The sequence below is a fragment of the Tachysurus vachellii genome, chromosome 4 (genome assembly GCF_030014155.1).
Source record: "Tachysurus vachellii isolate PV-2020 chromosome 4, HZAU_Pvac_v1, whole genome shotgun sequence".
Lineage (NCBI taxonomy): Eukaryota > Metazoa > Chordata > Actinopteri > Siluriformes > Bagridae > Tachysurus > Tachysurus vachellii.
Genome location: NC_083463.1, coordinates 26161522 through 26174147, shown reverse-complemented (window position 1 = coordinate 26174147; position 12626 = coordinate 26161522). Strand labels below are relative to the sequence as shown.

The 12626-nt window shown below is 39.2% G+C and overlaps 1 protein-coding gene across 2 annotated transcripts; it reads left to right on the top strand.

Moving 5' to 3' along the window:
- The first annotated feature begins 4052 nt into the window (after positions 1 to 4052).
- Positions 4053 to 7470, top strand: pou3f3b (POU class 3 homeobox 3b). 2 transcript variants are annotated; one of them, XM_060867172.1, is made up of 2 exons: positions 4053 to 6105; positions 6467 to 7470. In XM_060867172.1, exons 1-2 carry the CDS (start codon positions 4807 to 4809, stop codon positions 6581 to 6583), a joined length of 1416 nt encoding a protein of 471 aa, XP_060723155.1. In that variant the 5' UTR covers positions 4053 to 4806; the 3' UTR covers positions 6584 to 7470. The 2 variants fall into 2 exon arrangements, with proteins under 2 accessions (XP_060723155.1, XP_060723154.1); XM_060867171.1 differs by having other exon boundaries at positions 4053 to 6114.
- Positions 7471 to 12626: the final 5156 nt, after the last annotated feature.

Below are 12626 nucleotides of genomic sequence, written 5' to 3'. Positions count from 1 at the left end.
ATATTAAATGGATATTTCAACTTATTTCCCAGTTTAAATGACTCATTGGTAGAGTATTATTTAAAATAAATAAATAAATAAAACATACACACACAAAAAAATAATTTAATACAAATGTGAAATATTTTGGACAAAATTTGTAAAATGTGCTTAAGCTGTGTACTTTACCAGGATGGATCCTTGTGCAAAACTTTTTTTATTCTAAACTTTTTTGGATTATTATTATTACTTAATGCGATTTGTCTTAACTTTATTTAGTTGTTTAACTATAACGGCTATAAATAAGAAATATAAACCTTTTATCATTGAAATAACTTCTCTTGTTTTCTTAAATAAATCAATTGTATGTGCTATATTTATATGTTACATTTTGAGGATTTTGTTAGAAGCTAAGAAAAAACAGATCAGCCTTAATGTAAGAAAAAGCTCGGAGTCCGTGTGTCTGAGCTCGATTTGGAAGAAACAGGTTATTTTCGAAAGCATAGGCTACATTAATGTATTTAATATGACTGCAATCTTCTTTAGGTTTAACAGGGATTTCTGATGTTGCCTCTTGTTCGATGTTCATTCTGAGTTATGTGATTCAGTAATGCAAGAGATATTTTGTTCACCTTTTTTTAAAAGAAAAAAAAATACTATCAATTCATAATAAGGCTTCACTCACCAATCACGCGCGCTCTCGCAAGTAAGTGCGCCACCTGCTGGTACGTGCACGCGCCGCCTCACGTCACTGAGTGTCAATTTGGTTTTTAGCCTTCAGAATCCAAAAGCAGCTTTTCCAGCAGCTCGGTTCAGATGAGTGCAAAAAGCGACGCGTTTGAGTAAAACGAATGTGAGGGGTCAGTTTGATCATCTTGGCTTCGCCAAAGGTCTTTCATCTCGACTCCAGTGCACAAACATATAGCTTAATGCGGCCAGTGTTCCCTCTTTTCTTCCACTCACCATGGCAACCCAAGCGCACAGTTCAGCAATGCAACCAGCGGGCTTTATTTGGGGGAGAGATGGGACGCAGTTAACCCAAGTGGAAAGCGCGTGATGGCTTATATACATATTGCAAAATAGATTCTAACAACAAATCTGCACATATTGATTAACCAGTCAGACTATATATCATGGACATGTTATAGATGTTTCCGTCCACCTGCGCATGCACAAACCTTCCTCTCTTTTTTAACGCATGAGCACACAGATCTGTCCTCCTGAATCTCTCCTCATTCTCGCTTATAAAACCTATGTATTACTGCCGTTCTTCTGAAACCGATAAGCCGATAGTTCTTAAAGAGCAGCAAGCGTAAGTTTCGTCAAACTTTTGTCACGAGGGAAGAGCATGGGATCGATTCACGCGGACGGGTTTGCTATGCCACATTGCCACATTGCCACATGCACACTCGTCCACGAGAGAAATTCCACAGAGAGTGTCCTGTTTAGATTTGATTGATTGCCCTCTCTGTACAGGACGTTCACTACAAAACCGTGCAGCTTAACCACAATGCCCTATTGATTATGTCTAGCTAAAAGCATATACATATATATATATATATATATATATATATATATATATATATATATATATATATATATATATATATATATATATATACATACATACACACACACTATTGAATGTCTAATGCTGAACTCCTAATTTCATAAGCACTAAACATTCCAAAAGACATGTGAAATGTGCATCACTTACCGTGTACATCCAATCCAGTGCATAAAAAAAGTCTCAAATGATGTTTTTTTTTGCACGTTTCGGTCAGTGACCGTGTAGTCTCCATCCGATCTGGTGGTCCTTCCTAAGATTTTCGCTCTGCCTCGACTGAGCTGAGAGCTCTCCTCGGCACCGCTATTATTTTCACTAAAATATATGAAAATTTATGCAAATGAAAATCAGCACTAACTGTTCGTCTCTTGTTATACTTGGGGATTTTCCCCCTCTCTTGCTTGCACCAAGAACAAATGACGTCCTCAGCGGGGAACGTGGGGACCTTGTCCCGTCAACAAACAAATAACAAACACCATGCATTTGAGATTACGTTTAAACTTCAAAACTTGGCCGTTTGCGTGCACGCTTCCACTCTCCTTCTCTTGTTTTTTTTTTTTTTTTTTTCTCGCGTTTCTTCACAGCCACGCGAGACGCTGCTTTTTTTTCTTTTCTTTCTTTTTTTTTTTTGAAAGCACGCGCTAAAAAACGCAAACACATATATTTTAGCCCCAAAAGCCTGCTGTATATTAATGACTAGACGGCCCCATGGCAGCGGCCCTGCTCTGGCGTTCAGTGTAAACAAATCCTCGAGGTTCTCTCGTTTTATTTTAGTCTGATTCAAATTAAACCTGCTGGGACACACGAGGAATGTGCTGTTCTTTCTCTCTCTCTGTCTCTCTCCCTCTGTCTTTTTCTCTCTAGTGCATTTCAGGAAATCTGTACGATCTTTTTAATATGCTGTCTCTGAATTAAACCTGATGTTTCCTATCCTTTACTAGCCATTGAAACAGCCTTTAGTGCACTATTACAATTAGTTTGTGAATTGGTATCTAGCCTTACTCGGGAATGGTGTTTTTTTCTTTCTACAGCACATTAACGAGAGAAAATCATCGTCTCGTGCTCATCAGCTTTGTTTGGCCTCTTTTTGCCAAGCAGGCGTGCCAGCTCCAATTCATTATTTGACGTTCATTTATGCCCCTGCTTGCATCCTGTAGGGGACTAGTGTTGAAACAGGCAGTTGTAAAATGAATAGATGGCATGTGCGGCGTGCATGTCGTTCCTTGGTACTGTTACTCGAATTACCAGACATGTCTTATGCGAATCCTCAAAGGACTGCTTAGATTTGCCCTCGGTTTGGTTGCCACTTTCTCTCGTACCCTGTTCCAGTGGGGTTGCCTGCGCCGCGCGCTGCGTTTCCGCTTGGTATCATCGTCTGGATTTAACTCTTAAGATGCCACAAGCAAGTGCCCCTTTGAGTGCAATCCCAGGAGGGTTGGGATCCTTACGTCAGAAAGTGAAATAAATTAAGGTATGAAGGTTTTCCTTGCCACTAGGGTGGTACAATCGAAAGTACATCTTTTGGACTTTTCGTATGTATCTTATGCACCTTAAAATATAATTTAACGTACATAAGCTTAATGGGCCTTAAGGATCACTGATAAAGCTTTAAAATACACCTACGTCACGCATATTCATTAAGGAACAAGGTGAATAGGGACAAGGAAAAGTACAGTTTATTATAGTTATTTCTGAGTATGTAGCAGTTTTAGTGACCTCTAATTTTAGTGCAATCTGTTTCATGTCTATGTTTACCTACTTATTCAATTCCTATCTGTCAAAACATACAGTTGTGTTCATTTCTGTTTAATAAATTGTCATGTGGCATTGTGTACACTTGAACCACGTCTCTTACTTTCCTCTCACATTAAAAGTTAATCTATTTCCAGCTCTCTAAAGTACCTTGTGTTCATTATGTTCATCTTTTTCGCGTTGTAATTCCTTCAGTCATTGGACTATAGAGTTTTGCACTTCATTTCTATATGAAATCTATATGCCAACTATATACCACAAGCTTACATTGATCCATTTGGGATCAATAAAAGACATCTATTTGTCTTAAACGATGCAAAAAAAACTTACGGGGAAAGGCATGCCTATCTATTCCGATGTGTGGTGTTGTTATTTTTTTTATTATTATTTTACGCACATTATGCATCTTGATTTATTTACTTGAATTCAAAAACAGCCAATTGAAATCACTGGAAAGTGGGGGTCTACGCCTGAAGCGGGCTATTCCAGACTTGTCAATCAAGCGGCTGTCGTCCAATCAGGAAGAAGCATGCGCTCGACTTCCTCGTATTTTGGAGGGGGGCAGAAAGACGCGGAGGACGCGCGCGGCGCAGGGTAAACAGTCGCGTGTCCTCAAGCGCTGAGGGAGGGACAGAGCGGAGCTAACTGCCAGGGATAGAGAGAGAGAGAGAGAGAGAGAGAGAGAGAGAGAGAGAGAGAGAGAGAGAGAGAGAGAGAGCAAGCGAATGAGGAAGAAGCCTTGCGACGTCGCCTCACACTGTAATAGTGGATTGTACTTCAGCTGGAGCGGCTTGGCAGGTTTAAACACATCAAAACAGAACAAAGAGACGAGAGACGCTACAGCACTATAAAAGAATCTGCAAAAGAAAAGAGAAAAGGGGGAACCGGCGAAAGAGAAATCTCAGCGGCCAAATGACAAAAGGAGCGAATAAAAACCACGGTTAATATCTTTCCATTTGGTGACGTGGGTTCGTTTGGACGGTTTTAAGGACAAAATATCACCTTGATCCACCAGCAGAAGTTTCCTCACGGGGCAAAGTTTTCTTGTTTTGTTTGTTTGTTTGTTTGTTTTTATTTTTTTTATTGTTGTTGTTTTTGTTGGAGATTTTTTCGCAGAGATTTTTTTTGTTTTTCACAAGAAATTGCAAAAACAACATAAGCGATTACAAGGAAGACTGTTAACGACTTCAGAGGGCTTTCGGACACTGGCTAGGAAAATAGGAATTATCATTTTATTCATCTATTATGTTTGAATTGTACGAATATTCAAATTGCACAGTATAGATCACGGATATTTTTACATCCTATACCTGTGCACACTACACTTTCCTTGGCATTTGTTGCTCCGCACTTCGATGGTGTTCGCCCCGAAACCCAACTCAGACTTTTAAAGTTTGAATAATTCATGAGATACAGTTTGCTTGCATCGAAAAAAGCGCGCGAGAGAAAGTTTCTGCAAAAAAAAGGGAGGGGGGCTTTAATCAACTGCTGTTCATAAGATTGGCGGAATGGCCACGGCGGCTTCCAATCCGTATTTGCCCAGCAGTAGTATATTATCGTCGGGTTCGATAGTACACTCGGACTCAGGAGGTGCGGGCATGCAGCCGGGCAGCGGCGCGGCGACCTCGGTGTCTTCCGGTGGCTTCCGAGGCGAGTCGGCGGTGAAAATGGTGCAGAGTGACTTCATGCAGGGGGCGATGGCGGCAGCGAGCAACGGCGGCCACATGCTGAGCCACGCACACCAATGGGTGACGTCGCTGCCTCACGCGGCCGCCGCCGCCGCCGCTGCCGCGGTAGCTGCCGCCGAGGCTGCCTCTCCTTGGTCAACGAGTCCGGTAGGCATGGCGGCCAGTCCACAGCAACAGCAACAGTCTCAGCAGCAACAACAGCAGGATGTGAAGAGCAACACGGCGCGCGAGGATTTGCACACTTCCAGCACGCTCCATCACCGGCATTTAGGTCCACACCAGGCGCACGCGGCTCCCTGGGGCGGCGCCGCAGCTGCCGCACACATCTCCGCCATTACCGCGAGCCAGCAGCAACAACAACAGCAGCAGCAGCAATCGCTCATCTACTCGCAACCCGGTGGCTTCACTGTAAACGGCATGCTGAGTGGCGGCCAAAGTCTCGTGCACCCTGGGCTGGTGCGAGGCGGCACACCAGAGCTGGAGCACGGCGCGCACCCGCACTCTCACCCTCACCATCACCACCATCAGCATCATCATCACCACCACCACCAGCAGCATCAGCACCAACACCACCAGCAGCAGGCCCACCACGGTCCTAGCAATCACGAGGCACACTCGGATGAAGACACGCCGACTTCGGACGACCTGGAGCACTTCGCCAAGCAGTTTAAGCAGAGGCGCATCAAGCTTGGCTTTACGCAGGCCGACGTGGGCCTCGCGCTCGGTACTCTCTACGGCAACGTGTTCTCTCAGACCACGATCTGCCGCTTCGAGGCGCTGCAGCTCAGTTTCAAGAACATGTGTAAGCTCAAGCCGCTGCTGAACAAGTGGCTGGAGGAGGCCGACTCGAGCACGGGAAGTCCGACGAGCATCGACAAAATCGCGGCTCAGGGCCGCAAACGCAAGAAGCGCACAAGCATCGAGGTGAGCGTCAAGGGCGCGCTCGAAAGCCACTTCCTCAAGTGTCCTAAGCCGTCAGCGCAGGAGATCAGCACCCTGGCCGACACACTGCAGCTGGAGAAGGAGGTGGTGCGCGTCTGGTTCTGCAACCGCAGGCAGAAGGAGAAGCGCATGACGCCGCCCGGAGTGCCCCCAACGCCGGACGATGTGTACTCGCAGGTCGGCAACGTGAGTGCAGACACACCGCCCCCCTCCATGGACTGCAAACGAATGTTCAGTGAGACGTAGAGCAAGCATAAACAAGACTTAAGAAAACAAAAAACAAAAAACATATTTTATATATACACCTAATCTGACACAGACTATCATGAAGATAGCAAACACATTTTGATACTGTGATTGTGAGGTAAATAGGAATGAGACTGCAGATGTGTTATATATTTTTCATCAGAAAGAGAGAGAAACAAAAAACAAAACAAAAAAATCCCCCTTTTGTTTCCCCAATATCGCCCCGCTTTAACCTTCTTCCAGGCCCGTAAATGTCTTTAACCTAAAAGGTTGTCTGCTTTTTTTCTTTCAGGGACATTTTTTAGTAGATTACTTAAAAGATGCAAGTTTAAACGGGCCGAACGAGGCGGGCGACCAGAAGGTGACAACAACCACACGTTCGTTCCATCAGGTAATTCTGGCGCATTGACATCAAGTTGGAAAATTTTCGAAATCATTTGAAAATGAAATGCCACCCTCCTCCCTCCCTACCCACTACCCCTACACACTCTTGTTTATGAGATGGAACCGAAAGCAGGTCATTGCATGTATTGAGATGGGACGTTAAAACCCTCAGAAAAGAAAAGGGGATGAAATTTCGACAGAGAAGAAAAGAACAGCATCCACGACGCTTCCGACTTATTTTTTGCAGAGAAGACTGCACGTTATAATATATTTTCTTTCTTTTTTTTTCTTCACAAAAGACACGGAATGGGATATTTTCCTCCTGCCTTCCAGTCCTCCTAAACACAACAGACAAAAACCCCTTAAAACTGCTCACATTTTCAGATCTCTAAGATCATATTTTGTGAACGTTTTTATGTAAAGGACTTAACGTCACACGGATGGTTTTTTTTGTTTTGTTTTGTTTTGTTTTGTTTTGTTTTTTGAAGAAAATACAAAAAAAAAATCAAAGAGAGACGTTTGAAAAGACTTCGGTTCCTCAGCTGCACTTATTTGAAATCCTCTGCGGGAGCTGTGGATGTTCTCCATGCTGCCATTTCCAAGCAGTATTCTTTGGTAGGTTTTAATAAACGAGACTATGTAAAGCCGGCAATATATAGATTCCTTAGATCAGACGTTGATCGGAATTATTTACTTTATATTTTCATTCAAATGCTTTGTTTTAATATTTTATTCGGGATACATATGAACTATTCCAAACAGTAATTTATTTCTCCCCGTTTCATAACTGTGTAAAAAAAATGTCCTCTACCCTGTTTTCTTTTTGTTTGTTTTTTTTTTTTTGGACAATTTGTTTATTTGTTTCGTTGAATTTTTTTGTATTTTTTTTGAACGAGCACAAATCAAGATCAGTCTTTGGCAGTAGACAACAAAGGGTATTTTGATGTGATGATTTGATTGTAATTTAATTTTTAGTAGTGATTCCGTAAGAGATGATTGAGAACAATAAATTTGTTAGAATGAACAAAAAATGATGATTGTGTGTTTTGCATAAAACCGCAGATGTTTATACACATAGAACGTTTCAAGTGGAATTTATTTATTTATTTGCGATTTTTTGTGAAGACATGAACAAATGAGCTAAACTAATGATGTGGCAGTTAGAATGATTTATTTGAATGAAAAATATATTCTTCAATGCTAATTCATCTGGGCCTCTTGTGTAGATGCTAACAACTCGACATTTAAACGCCATTTTTGGAGCGACGTGTTTATGATTAAATTATTTTATAATGCAGCATGGCTTTTTAAATCACTCCATTTCGTGGGTAAAATATTTTATATTTTATACTCTTTCCTAGAGATGTGCTCTTGTCTTTTTTTGCGCTATGTTGTGTAGCAGCGGTCAGGGTTATTCACTGGGCCTCGATCCCACGGGGGCAGAAGTTGAAGGCTTGTCCGAGGTGGAGTGTTTACAGCCGTTTAGCTTTTAGTTGCTCGCTTTTGCTGTGCACCTGAGTTGTAATTCCTGGTTTCTTATCACAGCTGTCAAAGCCAGGATGCACCTATTAAATCGCTAAAACGCAAAGATAGACGTTTATATTTTTCTATGGTATTGTAGCTGCACATCAGCACTGAGCAGATAATGTTGTACTCGTGGAACGAAAATGATGCCGAGTTTGAGCGCAGTATACATATTAGTTTGTACAAAAGCAATGAAATTACTGGGCCTCCAATACCTTTCATGCCTGATTGCTGCTTCTCTTCCATTGTGATAGATTTCCTCTATTTGATTTAGCCCTAATTCTTGAATATCTTAACAAAATGCACATGCACAGTGCTAAAATCTGGAACCATTGAGAAGTCTCTCTCTCTCTCTCTCTCTCTCTCTCTCTCTCTCTCTCTCTCTCTCTGTCTCTCTCTCTCTCTCTCTCTCTCTTAGACTTCATGTGAACATGCATCCTGCACTCCACCAAAATATTTACATTCCCATATCTAACAGCCCACATGCAATAAGAATACGTTTATTATTACGTTTTGTATCTGTTTTGTTTTGTTTACATTATCCTTTGTTGGATCGTTGTTTAGAAAATTTATTGGATAATGTAACACAACTCATTCGCATTGTTAGTTATAGAAACCAAGTTTACAACTGTATCAAAAATCCAATAAAGTTAGCATAACAAGGAAAACACTGAAGGCTTTTATGATTGGTGCAGATTCACAACTCGTTTTGGTACACGCTTTTAAGGCCTGTGCAGTATTTTATTTATTTTTTTTATTATTATTATTTTTTTGCATGCAGGATATAATAGAAAACAGGCTTAATAAAAAAATAGTAAGCTTGGTGAAAAAAATGACAAGCACAACACTGGAAGGTGTAAGCGTCATGAATGCTGTTTGTTAATATATATTTTTTAATAATACCGTATTTTGAGTACAAAATTTTAAAAAATCAGAGAGAGAAAGGGAGAAAGTGAGAAAAGGGAGAAAATTGCTTATCCTTCAACTTTTTTTTTCAGCTGACTATTCAGCAAAACGCACAATCCCCAACTCTCCAAAAATTTGAATTTCGCGGATGATTTCCCATACACTAGTTGCTAAGCAACTGAATTCAATCAACGTTATAGAAGTAGCCTATGCATCTCCACTCTTTGTGCCCAGTAATAGGAATCTGACATTCAAGCTGATTTGGTATATGAATGAGAAAAGAGTGTGTTTTATAATTAAAATCCACAAAAAGACACGTAATTCCAAGCCACTTTGGTTGTTTGCACTTGTCACAAAAGTGACGGTGCCAGTTTGAGTTGTTTGTGGATAAAACTGTGTATTAAACTGAATTAGAAGATTATGGCTCGATGTGGCCCAGGGTCATTTTATTAGGTTTGCTTTCCTTGAAGCTTAAACTTTGCGTTTTAATGGATTCTAGAAACTATTGCTCGCAGTTGCTTACAAGTGATACGTGTGCAAGGCTGTTATATTCATTTATAAATTACAAAACGAGCTCTGGTGTGAATGGTCATCTGTTTAAAACTTGCACCATGGGAACCACTGCTGGAAGTTATTGACTGTGATGTACAAGGGTTCTTCAAAAGGTTCTTGGTAGAGTTAAGGGTTCTCAAAAAGGTTCTGATCCTATCATATATTGTAGTGTTTTACATAGAATCTTTAAGGGTTCCCGCACAAGGACAACCGAGGAACTCTTAAGGTAGATTTGTCCCTCTTTTTATGGAAAAAAATAATAGGAAATATAAAAATAATAAATATAATACATAAATAGTCATAGGATTAAAGTTTGACGTCGCACCATCGCATGTTTGGGATCCAACTCCAATCCACTAGAACTTAAGAACTATGCACACTTTATTTTATGAGACTCCAGAACTCTGTTCCTTCAATAAAACCTTACTTTTTTAATGATTTTATCGAATTAATTTGGGCGTGTTACATCGTATGCCAAAAATAAATGGACAACACAGTGACAATGAGTGTGTAGCGTAGCACGATTTAATAGAGTTATTTCTTTATTTATTTCTTTATTTTACAGTATTGTGTTTTTTATAATAGGTGTCTGTAAACCTAACACAGGTTAATATCTATATAAATCATGTGACCTTAGTCAGTATTCAACAATGTCAAAAAAAAAATAATACAACAACAAAAAGACACAAATATGACTAGAGTCAGAATAAAGCACAACCCTATGTGACTATATAATCTTTATAATAACATGCACGAAGAAATAGCTTCCGACATAAAAACTTGGAAGGTTTTAATGCTATTTAAAGAAGTGTTCAAATATCAACAGCTATATGTTTGCTTTGCAATTCTGTTCTACCGAAAAAAAACCCTTAAAAGCGTCTAGTACTTTTGGGCAGCGAAAACTTTCGACTAAGCATCAGCGTGGGTTTTATTTGCTTTTTAACTGGTGTTGTTCACGTCAGGTATAAATCACGATGTTATGTAAAATATGAAACATAAAGGCAACAGCAGTAAAATAGTACAGCAGCCTAACTGGCTATTATTATTATTATTATTATTATTATTATTATTATTATTATTATTATTAGTATTATTATTATAAACAACACAACAGCAGCAACAACAACAATACTACTACTACTACTACTACTACTAATAATAATAATAATAATAATAATAATAATAATAATAATAATAATAATAATCTTGATGTACACAACTCGGGTGTTTCTTTTTTTTCACAGGCTACAAGGGAACTCTGATTAATGTCCTCAGAAATCAACCTATGTTCAAACAGATAAAGACAGCAGTCAGGACTCATTTGCACAAACTGAAGAAATATTAGATAATATTGACAAAAGCGTTTTTATTGTGCTATATCTTAGAAGAAAAAAAGCCTACCCGCGTTCAATGGATTAACTAACATAGATCTGCACTCTTTATTATGCATTTAGTCCTTTTTCGTTACACATTATGGGCCACATCCAAGACTGCTGTGTTTTCCTTCGTAGTTACTTATAATCAGCTCTGCGAGCTCTCATCGGGATTCTAGCCTGTTTAGATGGAGTGCTGTGGATCCTCGACTGTCACTCAGCACTCTTACGGTGTCTAATGAGCTGTCGCGCGCCTCCTTTTAATGCAAAAACGCAAAACGCAAATAGGCCTAGTGTACCGATATAGCTATATTCTTCGTCGTTAACACCACCTCATTCAAAAAAAAAAAATCCTTCCTTCTGCCACGGGATAGGCATGGAGAGAGGGTGAAATTGCACGCTTCGGATCATATACCCCCTTCGGAGGGGGCATCTACTCCCGGGGCCTGGCTGCCTCGTGCCCTTCGCCGGCTCGCGCTAATCAAATATTAATATATGCAGCGGGGTGACGCGACGCGCCGGCTTTTCTTTCTATAGAATAGGACAGGTGAGAGAAACGAGCCAATGAACCGGAGCTGGGGATCATTTCATTCGGAAAACACAGTTTAGAATATTACAGGGGGTAAAAAAAACCTCACCAATATTTATAAGACGGCTCATGGAACAATAAGGCCTATTATATGTTAAGGATGTTTGGAAATAATAACTGGTTTGGGGCTTTTTCCCCTCCAGAATAAAGTGTTCATGCAGTAGTGAGGCTGAGAAGAATTAAAGACCTAGACATCATGTGTTTTTCTCCAAATCGTTAAGTGCTTCGATTTAGAGGACGAGGAGGAAGGAGGAAATACTGAACAACTTTTTTTTGGGATGCGTCTAGTTTTACTGGTGAACAAACCAAACATATAGGACTGTGGGTTGTAATGGCAGTTTATATGCACTGAAACTGGCTAAGCAATAATACACACACACACACACACACACACACACACACACACACACACACACACACACACACACACATATATATATATATATATATATATATATATATATATATATATATATATATATATATATATATATATACACCATCCCTTTCCCTTTAGCATTTTAAACATCGTCCGTTAAAAAGGGACGCATTGGAAGCGCGTAAAAGGCCTGTGTGCTTGTTTATAACACTTATGTACTTATGTAATACAGCAAGACTTAATAGTAACATCTAGCTATTTAAACATAATTAAGCTGACATATAACTTATACCTGTTGTTTTGATAGATTCGCCTGACTGGTAGATTTTATGACTCATAGCCACATATTATTATTATTATTATTATTATTATTATTATTATTATTATTATTATTATTATTATTATTACAACAATAACAACAACAATAGTAATAATACTTATTATTATTATTATTATTATTATTATTATTATTATTATTATTATTATTATTATTATTATTATTATCACTGGTTGTTTTGCCAGACAGCTGTAAAATAATCTATAATAAAAGTCGAAAAACAAAAACTTCTGAATATAATGAGACGTTTTAAATTCCTGATCAGAATAGTAAGTTATATTTTAGTAGTTAATATTCTATTAGTTTAGTAGTTAATATTAGTAGTTATAATAATAATAATAATAATAATAATAATAATAATAATTATTATCATTATTATTATTATTATTATTATTATTATTATTATTA